This window comes from Gallus gallus, chromosome 19 (assembly GCF_016699485.2).
Source record: "Gallus gallus isolate bGalGal1 chromosome 19, bGalGal1.mat.broiler.GRCg7b, whole genome shotgun sequence".
NCBI lineage: Eukaryota > Metazoa > Chordata > Aves > Galliformes > Phasianidae > Gallus > Gallus gallus.
Window position 1 is genome coordinate 9,870,936 of NC_052550.1, and position 13,928 is coordinate 9,884,863.

At 54.7% G+C, this 13,928-nt stretch overlaps 1 protein-coding gene and 1 non-coding gene across 6 annotated transcripts in view; both read right to left on the bottom strand.

Annotated features, from left to right (window-relative positions):
* MNT (MAX network transcriptional repressor) overlaps positions 1–13,928 on the bottom strand; it is a 63,446-nt gene that overhangs the window by 11,154 nt on the left and 38,364 nt on the right. For 2 of the 5 annotated variants that reach the window (XM_046902744.1, XM_015295870.3), the window contains exons 4-6: positions 6,891–7,443; positions 4,713–4,754; positions 3,894–4,005 (exon numbers count right to left, since the gene is read on the bottom strand). In XM_046902744.1, coding sequence (XP_046758700.1) covers positions 3,894–4,005; positions 4,713–4,754; positions 6,891–7,443 — 707 coding nt within the window. Of the gene's footprint in view, positions 1–3,893; positions 4,006–4,712; positions 4,755–6,890; positions 7,444–13,676; positions 13,892–13,928 lie in introns of those variants that run through there. The other 3 variants (XM_015295871.4, XM_015295873.4, XM_015295872.4) reach the window with 3 other exon arrangements.
* Positions 6,537–6,640, bottom strand: MIR1689 (microRNA 1689). The gene has a single exon (NR_035182.1). It is a non-coding gene; the product is annotated as a microRNA 1689 (primary transcript).

Genomic DNA, 13,928 nt, shown 5'->3' on the forward strand with positions numbered 1-13,928 from the left:
GTAGGAAGAACCATACCCCTCCTGCCTCTTTCCCTGGCAACATATGACACAGCGGTCATGATACAAATCCCAAATTCATTTCATAGCTATTTTCTATCTCTAATCCTACAAGCAGCAAATACAAGTGCCAGATGAGCTGCATGAACTTGTGAGCCAAGTGCATTTCTTATGCACAGCAAATGCTCCTCCGGCACAACTCAAGCCGTATGCAGTTATCACAGCACCTTCCTTCCCCCAGCACCTTCCCAAACACTGTGCTGAGCAGTGCACAGCAGCGTGGATCACAGCGTGTCCCACTCCGCAGACTTCAAAGGATTTTGGTCTTTGTCCCTCACTGGGCAGCTCAGTTGTGACCAGTATTTTCTAAGCACATTACTGTTCGATCAGCACTTGGCTCTGCTCTTAGTGGGAAGCTCTGCCAGCCAGACTCTGCAGCGACCCTGGTCTGTCGGCTGCAGCTCCACGCTTGCAGGCTGCTTGCTTTGGCTGTCCTGGTGTCACCCGGTGAGCTAATCGCCTGGACGTGGCGTCACACCAAATATGCAATGGGAAATAACCCCTGAAACTGGAAAGTGTTCAGGTACCATAGCGACAGGCACAGTCTGAGAACACAGAAGAGAAAACAGTCTTGCTTAAGGGCTTCAATTAGCTTCCAACTAAGATGATTACAACATTTCCTAGGGGGCAAGGAACCCTTCAAAGAGAATTAAATCAAAACACCCAGCTGCACCAAGTTCTTGCCATGACCTGCCTGCAGACCACTGCCCCACGTTCCACTCCTCGGCACCAGCAGTGCCTTCCCCAGCACTGTGGCACAACTCCTGCTGCCTGGGTCGGTGCCAGACCCATCCCGCTCCATGCCAGGGCTGCCCAGGCCCGGGGCACTCAGGCACACTTTCCCCAGGGAGATACACACTTCCCTCCCACAGCACTTCTCTGTGTCACAGGAGACACCCAGGAAGCTGCCGGTAGCCCTGCAGTGCCACCACTGAGTTTTGCAGGGAGGGCAATGGGCGGCAACCACACGCAGGGACTGAAGCACATGGCATTGCGACACACAGGGGATGATTCCCTCACCCAAAGGCCACCGAGCTGGGCTGCAGCAGCTCACGCTGCCTGGAGCCAAATCGCCATTTAAAAGGATTATTAACTTCCAGCTGCGTTCAGCCTGATTTCCTTCATGCAACAATGTGCTTAATTGCAGAGATTCTCATTTAGTCTCTTAGAGCACAGGCCCAACTCTAAGGATAAATTAGAATGACAGCTCCACGGGAAGTTCGGAATTCAACTTTGTGACTTATCTGATTTGATGCAGATACAAATATTCAAATCCAGCCAAGGAGACAAGCAGCTCATTTGTAAGAAGTTCCAGCTGGAAGAGGGAAAAAGGATTTTGCAGGCAGAGTGGCCGCAGCAACCAGTACTGCCGTGCTCCTTGTGACACAGAGCAGCAGCCCAGCAGCACCTCGGGGCCGTGCACTGCACTCCTCCCATGCAAGACTCATTTGGTTGTTTTTTTTTCCTTTTGTAAGAAACTGCTCTGCCGTGCTGAAAGGAGTGTTGAATTGTAGAGCTCTTCTGTACTCCCACGTTCTCTTCACAAGGCAGAGGCAGCACTGAGCGGCACCCAGCAAGCAGAAAGCTGGAGCATAGTGAGGTGCAGGCAGCCCTTTGGCCAGCCCCATGCTCCCACCTGATCGGGATGAGCTCCACCGACACTCTGCAGGCAGCTCGTCCTGGCCCCATCTACAGCCTGAACTGTGTGCACATTATTTTGGTGAAACAGAATGGAGATAAATCCAAGCCGAATTCAAAACAAAAAAAAAAAAGCCATGTATTTTTTTCAAGTCAGAAAATTCAAATCAGGTTCCCAGCTATCTGATTCTTTCAGGCAAACAGCCGCAGCACTCACATCTGCAGCCTTCAGCAGAGCCCTGCCGAGGGGAGCACGCTTCTGGGCACTCTGCCCCAGCCTGCACGGGGCCGCCGCCAGCACAGCGCTCACAGCAGCGCAGCACGGCCGTGCCATGCCCAGAGGCACTGTGGGCAGCCTGCCAGGCCTCAGCTGCACCACGTGCTCGCTGCACACGTGGCCGGGGACGCGGCCAGGGAGCTCCTGGCAGGAAGGAGGCCGGGCCGGGCTGGATGGGGTCACCGTGACCTTCGCCACCACTGCTGCGCTCCACCGCCCACCTCCCCAGTGCGGCCCTGACCCGGTTCTGCAGCTGGTCCCGTCATGGCTGCAACATGTCCACACGGCCCCCAGCCCCCACCCACCCAGAGATGCCTGCTCGTGCAGCCTCCAACTCAATGCATTTCCCAATGGGTCAAATGCACTTCACAATGGGTCTAGTGAGGGGAGAAAGGGTTGGCCATCCCCACTGACATCCTCACAGAGCATTGCAAGCTGCCCTCCAGGAGCACAGAACACAAATTCTGTCAGAGAGCAGCATGCTGGCAGACAAACCGGCACTCAAATCAGTATTCACAGCACACGGTGACCCAGGTACAAGCAGTGCTGCTCAGGACACCGGGACTCCATACTCGGCTCCTGGTGCGCCAGTGGGCGATGCGATCACTGCGTCCCCACCAGTGCTAACGGAAGCCCAGCTCCATACTGGCACCAGTCTGAGGCCCAATGAAATGCTCCAACTTCGTCTGGTGCATGTTAGCTACAACACAACCACAACTCCAGAAGCGACCTTTTGAAGCAACGTGTGTCTTTTCCTTTTTCACTTGCCCCTCCCTAGTGGCTGGGCACCATCAGAGTTTGTCTGGTTTCCAGATCCCAACCAAAGGCTCTGCAAGGGATGTCTCTGGTCAAGGCCACACAGGAGAGCCGAGCTAACCTAATTCTGAAAGGTAAGAAAATTCAGTGGTGGCAAGGAACATCGAGTACCTCTGAACAGAAGAATAACATAGTACTTGAGAGACACTGAGAAATACAGAAAGAAAAAGGGAAATTGACAACGCATGAAAAGCCCAGCACTCTTTATCCCAGCCAAAACACATGAGGTCTATTGGCTCTCTTCACTTCCAAGGCGGTGCTATGAATCTGGCTTCCATTTTCTATACAAATTTTACTTGTGCTACATGCTCTTGGTATCACCACCACAGAGGACACTTCTTAAGAACCACTTCTGTGTTACAATTAACCACCTTTTACAAACATCAGGGGTGCAAAACACCTCAGCATAAGAACAACTTAACTTGCAATGTGAGTTGACAGAACTGCTGACAGTGTCAAACGTGACAACGATAAGCAGTGATGCTTATTTCACTCAACCTGCAATCACCACAATACAATTTGACCTTTATTTTTTTCCCCAGACTCTTTCTTGGTACCCCATCAACCTGGGACTTAATGTTGCAACCCTAAATTCCAGTCTTCCCTACCTCCACATAAACGACCTGCACATCTTCTCATCAAAAAGTTGAGAAATTCAAGGCCTACCCATCTTGGTTAAGCAAGCTAAAACCTCCCCAAAACATATGGATTAAAATTCATCTTAGTCCAAAAAGCAGTACCATATCATTCATTTGTTTAGGCAGGATATCCCTTCTTCGGACCATTTGGGCTATCTGTTGCACTAAGGTGAAAGCCACCTGAAGTCCATCACCACCACTGGTACAGATGGCTTACAGTTACCTAAGGAATTCCTATGGTAAGGAGGCTGCATGAGGCAAGCTCTCCTGGAAGATCTAAAAGGAATGGAAATGTGGAGCTCAGAAGTGACTATACTCGAACGGGGCTGAGGACAGTGGTTTCCTTTTTTTCTTTCCAATCCAGAGCAGAAGTTTCACTTGGTTTAAGCAAAGCCAGCACTGCTCCCTGTTCCAGCAGACACAGCGCTGTGCAGTGGCCACCAGCAGGGACCCGAACGCCACCGTACCTGGATGTATCGCAAGGCACTCCTTAGGACGCTGAGGTTTGAGGTCTTCTTGTCGTCTACGTTGGGGATGTTGCGTTTTAATGTCTCAAAGCATTCTTTCAAATGTGCACGTCTAAAGAAAACACAGGTGGTTTGTCAGCTTGTGTTAGCGCACACCAGAAATCAATGTAGCAGAGGGCTGAAGCTTAATTTGGGCCTTAATCCAGCAAAGCACTTGCACATGTGCATAGCAGTCACTGGGACTACCTGCATGCTTAAAACCAAACCATCCCAATCCAGCAGGCAGACTGGTTATACAGCTCTGATTCCAGCCCTACCTTGGTAGGAAACTGCTGTGCTACTGTCAGTGACATATCACAACTCCCTGCGCTGTTGGTTTCACCATGTTTCTGATTTGGCTATTTGGGCTACAAGTGTCAGATCAGGAACCTCCACTCTGTACTCTCAGTGCACGCTGGGCTCTGCTCTTGGTTACTTTACTGCTTCAAATCAAATGAGGAGTTACACCGTTATGCACGTGGGGATTTACTTTGCGGGATCAGGGCTTTGCAGGGTTATTGTAATGCAATTATGCAGATAAATAAAACGTACTGGGAAGCAAGAGATGCAGAATCGAGCCATAAGAAAGCAAAGCAATATTGCAAGGTTCGTTAAATGTAACTAAGAATTTTGTCCAAGTCATTTGTTAAAAAAAAAAACAAAAAACAAGCCCAAGGCAAACAAATATTGACAGACTACAGGCCAAAAAACAAAAACCAAAACGTGAAACGGAATTATAATCGGGAAAAAAAAGAAGCAAACCCCTGGCTTTCTACGCACCTGTTTTTCTCCAATTTATTATGTACTTCCCTGGTCCCAACCCTGTAACCCAAACAGAACAAAGATAAACTCAGTGTCAGGTTTAAAACTATTGCCATTCAGCCTGTACTTTCAGCAGTGTGTGTGTGTCCAGGACATAGAGGTAAATATGAGAGAACAATAGCATTGTTGAGATATCACTGGTTTGGAACTCCTTGCATATATATTTCTCCCTACACTGTATTAAGGTAAAATCCATACTTCACACACTTCTGTGATGGGATGAGCATTCCCCACGTACTGCATGCTGGATCCAAAGCTAACAGCGTGATGTGCCCACGTAAGCAGCACGGGGCTGCTCCCAGCACCAGGAGGGGTGCACAGCACTGGCAGCCCTGATTCTGACCCATTTCTGATCCACGCCTACACTCCAGTGGGGTGAGATCTATGCAGTCGCAAATTAAAGTTTACAGGACTTGGCAGACATACTTCAAACCTCTTTCATTTCTGCTGTGCCTGAAATAACACAGCCCAACATAAATATGGAGTGAAGTAATCCAGGAATCCTGCAGCCGCTGCTCAAGGGAAAGCCGGGGTCGGCCTCTGGCGGGGGGATCTGGGTTGCCCCCACCTCACAGACCACGGGAAAACTTTTAGGAAAAGCCAAATGAATTCTTGCAACTGTAGGTTTTCAGCTACAATGGTGATAAAGCAACAGGCGTTGAATATCTTCCACACCCAGCACAAAGTGGTCGACAATACACCAACAGTGAGGTGAGCACTGAAGGAGGCTGGTAAATATTTAATAAACATTCAGGTGTTTAAAAATAAATATTTGACAGCCTTTTCCCACCAAACATTTACAAGCTGGAAAAAAACATCCACTTCATTCTTACACCCACCAAACATGAGCAACGTATCCCAGACCCCTGTGCTACCAGAACCTGCCCCGGGCCCACCTGGCGCCCAGCAAAAGCCCACGCACCCATCTGCAGCAGAGCGAGCTCTCAGGATCACAATCTTTCTATGAGGAATTGTATCAGCACTTTGCAAAGGTTTTCATCCTTATAAACTCCCATCTACATGGCTTCCACTATTCCCTCTATGCACACTGGGATCTCTGTGCCCCAGAGGACACCACAAACCCTGTCCTTGCCCACAGCATCACCTACCTCCTGAGCCTGGCACTGCTGCTCGGGGCAGTGGGGCACCCATGGCTCTGTGCTGCTCCCATACAGCGCCTCAGAGCCCACCACAGCTCCCACTGCCACCAGCTGGGGTGCAGAGGAGCAGAGCAGCACTGTCAGCCAGAACGCAGTACCAGCAGCACATGGCCCCAGCACCTCTGCTTTATTGCCTAGCCGCAGGCTGACACCAACAGCACATGGCAGCCTGAGACTCCATGGGTGGGCACAGTCCTTCTGGGCACAGCCTCACAGAGACATCCCTCAGTGCAGGAAGCGATGGAATGGTCATGGAAGTGGTAACAGGAATGGGAGGAAGGACTGAGCAGAGCCCTATCGGCTGTCCTGCAGAAAGGAGGACTGCAGGAGCACGGGAACAGGTGAGAGGTTGCTGCAAAGGCAAAGGGAACCACTCGTTCTCACAGACCATAAGAAACAGCACAAGAAATGTACTGGGATACTGTACTCTGGATCCCCTAAGGAGCGTTGGCCAACCCAAGTCCGTAAGAACACTGAGACAAACGCTGACCAGAAGTGGTCCAGCCACGAGGCCCGTCCCAGGCAGGGACATGTTCAGCAGCCGTGCATCCCCTCTGGCCCAAGATGCTCTGGAGGCCCTCAGTACCAACAGCAAATAGCAGCCACAGGGGACTCTGTCCTGGGAGACAGAACTGCCCAGAAGTCAACGCTGCTTCCAGTCACCGGGGCTGCCGCATGATCCCCCCAGACACTGTAAGCAGAGATCTTCTGCCCAGACATAACACCAGGTGCTGCGTGGGGTCAGACAGCCAGGGTTGGACCTGCTTCCTAACACTACTCTGGCTTGGAAAAACAAACCTGTACACTGTGGTCAGGGGCAAAAAATGAAAAACATCAAGCTGAGAAATCCTACTATCAAAAAACAAACCAACCCCGACATCCAAACATTCACTGATCTCAGCATTTCTGATCTGAAACTCTACAGAGCAGCAGTTGCTTCGGGCTGATGCAGCGTTCAGGAACTGAATTCACTCACCCTCCAGGCCTCTTCTTCTGCTCGCTGGGTTTCACATCCTCTGCTGGAGCCAGCTTCAGGGCACCGAGTGGAGGGGCCGGGTGAGGCATGGGCTGGGGCTGGATGGGCTGCGGGACCACATGGTGCTGCGAGATGGCCAGGACGGGCGCCGCGTAGTGCTGCAGCTGCTTCGGGCTGCCCGCAGGCGGTGTGCCCGCCTTCCCGTCCGGCAGCAGCGTGCCCGGCGGCCGCTGGATGACCGGGGCCACGGAGGACGGCTCCTTGGTGATGCCGGGAGTGCTCACGAGGGGCGGATGGCGCTGAGCCAGCGGCGGGGACAGGGCGGCCTGGGCAGCGGGCTGCGGCGGGCTGGTAACCACCGGGATGGGGATGACTGAGATGGGGGCCGCCAGCGGCGGAGGTGGTGGAGGGGCCGGGGCAGGCGGCGAGATGGGCACCAGCAGCTCACCCCGTGGCTCCTCTGGGGGGACGGCATGGTTGGCCCGCGGCACACTGGCCTTCCGCTGCTCCTGCTCCCGCTCCAGGCGGAGCTTCTCGTGCTTCTCATCCTCTTCTGAAAGACAAACCAGAAGACAGTCATTAACTGGGCTCCCCCGTGTCTCCCAGCCACAGCTCTTACAAAGCCAGCATGGCACCGCCTGCACTTCCAGAGGCCTTAGGACGAAAGCCGAGGTCACACTGTGTCCAAAGCCCAGACCAACCCTTCGCCCTGCCTGGCCATCCCAGCGTGCAGCACGTGCTGCCCATGCTCTGCCACACACAGCAGCCGGGGCAAACACAGCGCCTATGGGGCTGCAGCCATCCCAGACAGTGCTCCTGGGGTTAAGCAGCCCTGTTTGGTGCTGCCAAATCCCAGCAGGCTTCACACTGACCTCACGCTGCTGCTGTGACTTCACTCGAGCTCCTAAAACTCACCCTGATGTGTATGTGTTCCTGTATGTTTTTAGAACACCAGACAAATTAAATGCAATCTGTGTGGCCGGACTAGCAAAATAAACCTCATTAAACTTGATCCAGGTCTCTGGCCCTAATCATGTGAACATGGCACCAATTACATTTATTTACCCAAGTTCCATGGCGCCAGGGGCCCCGGCATCCAGACACGGCCTCCAACAAACAGCTCCAATGCTGCCCAAGGAGCTCACTGGGTGCAGTTCCAGGCACCTGCACAGAGCTGCAAGAACAGCACACCCACAGCCGCTTCAAGCTGGGACCTCCTTACAGCAATATAGAAATGCTTTGGGAAAAGCCAGGATCGCACAGGCTGGGCAAGGACCAGTACAGCCCAGGGAGGGACAGGAAGACCCAGCACTGCTGCAGGGCTGTGACATCCCAACGTGCCCATGCTGGGCACGCTGCTCCGTCCCTGCAGCACTGCACAGGAGCTGCAGCACAGCCTGGAGCTGCCCTGGTGCTGCCGGCAATGCTCCCCAGCATCAGCAGAGCAGCAGTGAAACTCCTACCACACATCATTCCCATTCACTGGGCAAGCTGAGAGCACAGCAAAGTAAGGTTACACGCACACACACTGCTGATCAGAAATATTTATGTAAATGTCTCTGTGAAGCAGGTGCAGCCCTCGGGCTGCTGACAAGCTGCCAGTGAGGCCTTTGGTGCTGCAAATATTGAGCTCCCTTGAGCTGGAGGGTTCATTTCAAGAATAGCTTTAGCCAAAACCTGACACCGCTGCCTTCTGTGTCTCCTGCCTTCACTGGCAACAAGGCACTGGGCTACCAGCCCCTCCTCAGAGGAGTCAGGGTGCCTGCCAGCAGTCTGTGTCTGGGACGCAAACACCTCAACGCTGTGCAAGCCATGGCAATCTCTGCCTTCTGCTCCCTTTGCAAACAAGTAAAGACACCGTCACAAAGACCCTCAGAGCTCTTTCTTTTCTCATAGGAACTAAGTTCCCCAGCTTTCCCTCACAGGGCTGAACAGGGCAGGGAGCGATGCATTGCTGCAAGGCTCCCACCCACTCACACCTCTGTGAGTGGAGCTGCAGCCTTCAGCCTCACCACCCGCAAGTAACGTGGGTGACAGCAACACCAGTAGCAATGGGAGGACACGGCGGCCAATCTTGTCACGGAAGAGCACAGAAACAGGGTCAGCAATCCCTGCCCAGCTAGCTGCTGCTATTCTGGGGCCTAGCAGTCCAGGAATACACAGTGCCAGGGACTCTTAACTTCATTACCTAATAATCTGCCGGGTTTAGAACTATCTCCTCCCTCTGCCTGCCCAAGGAACAGCCCCCACCCACAGCAGGACTCGGGGTGACAGAGGAGGTGCTGGGGCTGGCAGTGGTCAGGGTACAGCAGCTCATACCTGTGGCATTCTGCAAATGCACCCATAAGCGCACCTCTAAAGGGATTTGAATGCTATCTTTCATGCTCCTATTTTGCACTGGGGACATAATCAATATTCATAATTTATCAGTGGCAGTGCCTTTGCAAAATCAAGCAGCTTACCCCTGAGTCTGCTCAGAGATGGTCAGATGTCCTCAGAGCACCTTACCCCCACCAACAGCCGAGTGCGGGCAGAGCCACAGTGCCGACTCCTGCTGATTCCGTTAGGAGAGGCCCAAGTGTCCTTTGGGCCCCTGACTAACTGCCATCAGCTGCAGATGGTCTGCACTTCTAACAGTGAACACTCCTACTTAAGCTTCTAGGAGGCAGAGCTGCTGTCTGGACCTTGGCACTCCCTTCTAACCAGTGGTAGAAGTCAGGAGGAAAAGCTCAGACAGACTGTGCTGAGAAGGGTCAAGAACAGACCTGAGCCCAGCCGTCCGGCAGTGCCCGTCCTGGCGTTTTGCCAGGCAGTGCTCAGCTCAGCTGCAGCGCACACCTTGGGGGTAACAGCAGCCACTGCACATCGCTGCTGCCAGTGCTTCTGTGGGGGCCTCCCCAGCCAAGCAGGGGATGGGCAGCAGAGGGCAGGGGAGATGGAGAGCTCCTGCTCCCCATCCCACCGTCACCCCATCACTACATGGAGTAGCACGAAGCCTCTGATTGCTCATTATCAAATAAATGAGGCGCTGCTTCCTCATTCCTGTATATAGCAGAGGCTGTTCTGGGCTGCACTTGCAAGGGGAGGCCGGGCACAGCACAGGGAAAGCGCAGTCTGAATCAGGGCTGAGTCATCCAAATGTTGCTGACATAAGAGGATACGGCAGGGAACAGCCGCGGCGCTTCCCGGTGCCTGGAAACGAGCCGGAGTGCCGGCACACCGCGAGCCCCGATCCGCACAGCGCTCATCTGAAGTGACGTCAGCAGCACCCGCACAGCGCTCCCCGGCTCTGCGAGCAGCACGCTGCCCCCCGCCCCACCCCGGCACAGGGAGCCCCGCACCCCAAACCCTCCCCGGTTCCACCAGCTGCTGCTCGCTGGGAACTGAGCCTGGCTGCCAGCCCGTGCCACGGTGCCCTGCTGTCCTTCCTAACGCAGACACTGCATCCGTACGGAAAGGCGAAGCCGTATGTTAGGAGTGCGCTGGGGACAAAGGATGGAAAACGCTTTCCGATGGGGGGCCCGGGGCTGGTGGCACAGCCCTGCAAGCGTTGAGCCATCCCTCCTGCCATCTGTGTCCCACTATTAAACACCTCCAGGCCCACCCCGGACAGTGCTGAGCCACCTCGCTGACGTCATGCACACTTCCCACACCTTCTCTGCAGGTGTCACCATTCACTGTGAACGACAACCTCGAATCTCCATTTTCTCAGCCAGATGACTATGACACATTTATGTCCTATCAGCAAGAGCAAAGCAAAATCAGCCTTCATGTAAACCGTGCCTCTGTAGCACCAACCAACACTGACATTAGTGGGATGGGCCTATCTGCAGCTCCCAGAAACCACAGTGACCCCAGCATCCAAACCTGAGACAAACCAGAGTAGCAACAAGATGACACTCTTGCCTGGTAAGGGATGCAGGGCACGGACACACGGTGCTCCCACCAGGGAGAGAGCCCTTCCCTCCACCAAAGCCATGGAGGAACATGGGAAGATTGGGAAGGCCTCAAGAAACCCCATAGTTTGCCTTCTGAGCCTCAAACAAGAAGCAACCATCCCTAAATAACACAGATGGTTCTCAAAGCAACAACTGCTCACATCTCCAAGGACAATTTATATCACGCTCAAGTTTGTTATTCCTGTGCTTAACTGAAACCCTCTCTCGCCCTCAGTGGGTCCACATAGCTGCGCTTCAGTTATATTTCTATGATGAGAGAAGAAAGAAATGAGGTACTTAGCAAGGGAAACGAAAATGGATCAGGATTGGAAAACCAATCGCACCTCAGCCAGCACCCCCTGCCCAGGCTGCCCTCCCACAGGCTGTGCGGGGCTCCACAGACAGCTCTGTGGCCAACTGGGGCTGCTCTGTTGTCGGCACGGCTTCACCTGGGCGCGCGGTCACCGAGCTCTGCTGATGCAAGGTGCTGTCTCAGGGCTTTTCTGCCAGGCATCAGCATTTTTAAGAAACAGTAAGTAATGTATTCTGATGAGCAGTTATTTTCAAGCTGAACAGTTTCTGTGGTCAGAGCAGGACATGGCACTGAGGGCAGCCGGGACCCAGTCCCATCTTCTACAGGGCACACAAAAGAAACCGTGAAGAACCACTGTCTCCCTTCCCAAGCCCGGGATGGTACCAAAGTCTGCAGAGACACAGAACAACAGTGTGTTTTCAACGTACCAGTCAGAAAAGAGTGGTAAACCCATGTTCTTGAGAGGAAACAGAGCCCAGGCGCCTGCTGTGCCCATAGAACAGAGCTCTGGAACCCGACCTGAGCCTTGCAGGTATGAGCGGAGCGCTGAGCTCGGAGCCAAGTGGAACACTGCTGGCACTCTGCATCAACTGCAGCCAAAGCAGATACGGGCTGGGTGACTTTGTGCCACACACTGAGTCACGGCAGAACCAGATCCCTGCATTAATCACAGGGCCTCGCTGGTCTGGAGCTCGTGTAACGTTCCCGCATTCCCATGACCAGGACAGCGCGCTGCCGGGCTTCTGTGCCAGGGCTGTACAGGAGCTGCTGCCATGGGATGCTCACACTCACCAACTCTCTTCAGTGGAATGAAGGGAAATAGAAAACTACCCTTCAAAATCCTATTTCCACAATTGAGAAAAGATAAATTGAACAGTATCTGCTCATCAAGTCATGAAGCACGTGTGCAGGAGTCAGAAGCCTTCGCCCATCACCCCTCAGCAGTACCAGCACTGTTACCCACACCAGCTCTGTGTCTGCACGGATGTCACTGCAGTTGTGCTGACTTTCTTCCAGGATCCACGTGTGGTCTCCCCTATGGAGGAGCCAAAGCTGGCCATGTCCTCCCACAGGTTACATCACCACAGCTCTGCCCATCTCCATAACCAAACTCTGAACCTACAGCATCTCCCATGGGCACTAAACACGCCTTCCTCATCCAAAACGCACGACATGATCTAGGTTTGCTGGGCTCACTGCAAGCGGATGAGAGGCTATCCCACATCACAGCCAGGCCTGCAGCACATTGCCATCAGTGAGGCGCTCCTGCTGGGCACAGGGCTCTCCAAGGAAGACACTTGACCAGATCACCAACACCAATTCACGCCGGGTGCTGCTGGGCCCTCCCAGAACTTCTTCCACAGCAACGTGACCACACCAGTGTGCAGGGTCAGCAGAACCAGGGAATGCTTTGTGCTGCACTGGGAAAAGTGAGAGTATTTGGAGCTCCAAACACTCAGGGATTGGTCTGGAGACTCCATGATTTACCCGGTGCTCTGCAGATGCACAGGGCAACCCAGGACTTGCCCGCAGCCCCTATGGCACTACTGCCATCCCCACGCCACCAGCAACCGGGGAGCAGCCTCTGACCTTCCGCACAGCCAAGGCTGCAAATCAGACAGCAATCCAGGCACAGGGAGTGGGAAAGAAAAAAGACACCCCTGAGTGCATATTTCAGCATCTTTAAGGGCTGTTCTGGGCCACACCAGCGGGAAATCCCCCAAGCACACATGGCAGGGGACGTCCCAACCAACACAGGTGTGTGCCACCCAGCAGTGACACGGGGTGGGACAGAAACCCTGCACACCGCTGGGTCACTGCCCACACTGCAAAGTTCGAGGCAAACGAAAGGTTTATCAGCATGGGCAGGAGCAAAGCAGAGAGCACAGCAGAGGAATATATATGGGAAAAAATATGAAAACAAATATTAGTTGCTCGTGGTTATATTTTTTAGGGCATACAATATTTTTCTTCGATTATAAAATGTTAACCTCAATTCGCAACCACGAGACACCCCCTAATTCACGTCCAACGTCTCTGGAGTTTGCAAATAACACAGACAAAGGAGCTCTGGATTTGTGCGCGTCTGTGCACGGCAGAAGAGCGGGGCTGCCGGCAGCGCGGTGACAACGCACGAACGGCGTTTGCCGCATCGCCCCGCGCTGCTGATGAGTCACGCCGGAACAAAGAGCGGCTCCGTGCTCGGGGGGCTCCCGGGGGGGGGGGGGGGGGGAAGCGGCGGGCGCCCCGCCCGTACGGCCGTGTTGCGGTGGGGCGGGGCGGCCGCCGCTCCCCGCGGGAGACCGGGGCGTGGCGCGGCACCGCGCACGTGGAAGGAGGGCGGGACCGATCACGTCACCCACCCCGCCCCTCCCACCGGGGCGCGCCGCCGCGCTCTTTGCGTGTCCCCGCGCGGCGGGGCGGGGGCGGCCCCGCGTTCCCCCCCCACCCCCACCGTAGACCCCCCCCCCCAACATCCCCGTTCCGCGCCGCTTCGACCCCCGCCCGCCCCCCGGCTGTCTCCCCCGCTCTCACCACGTGCGCTCTGCTGCTGCTGCGCCTGCCACTCGAGGAAGCGGGCCGCCTCCAGCAGCGTCTCGATGCTCATGGCGCGGGGCCCCCGGCTGCCGCCCGCCGCCTCTCCCGCCCGCGCCGCCCCGCCCCGCGGCTCGTCCCGACGGCGGCGGCGGCGGCAGCAGGAGCAGCAGCAGCGCTGGCGACAAGATGGCGGGCGGCAACAGAAACACAACAGGCGGGCGCTGGCGCGGCCCCGCTACTACGCGGCGG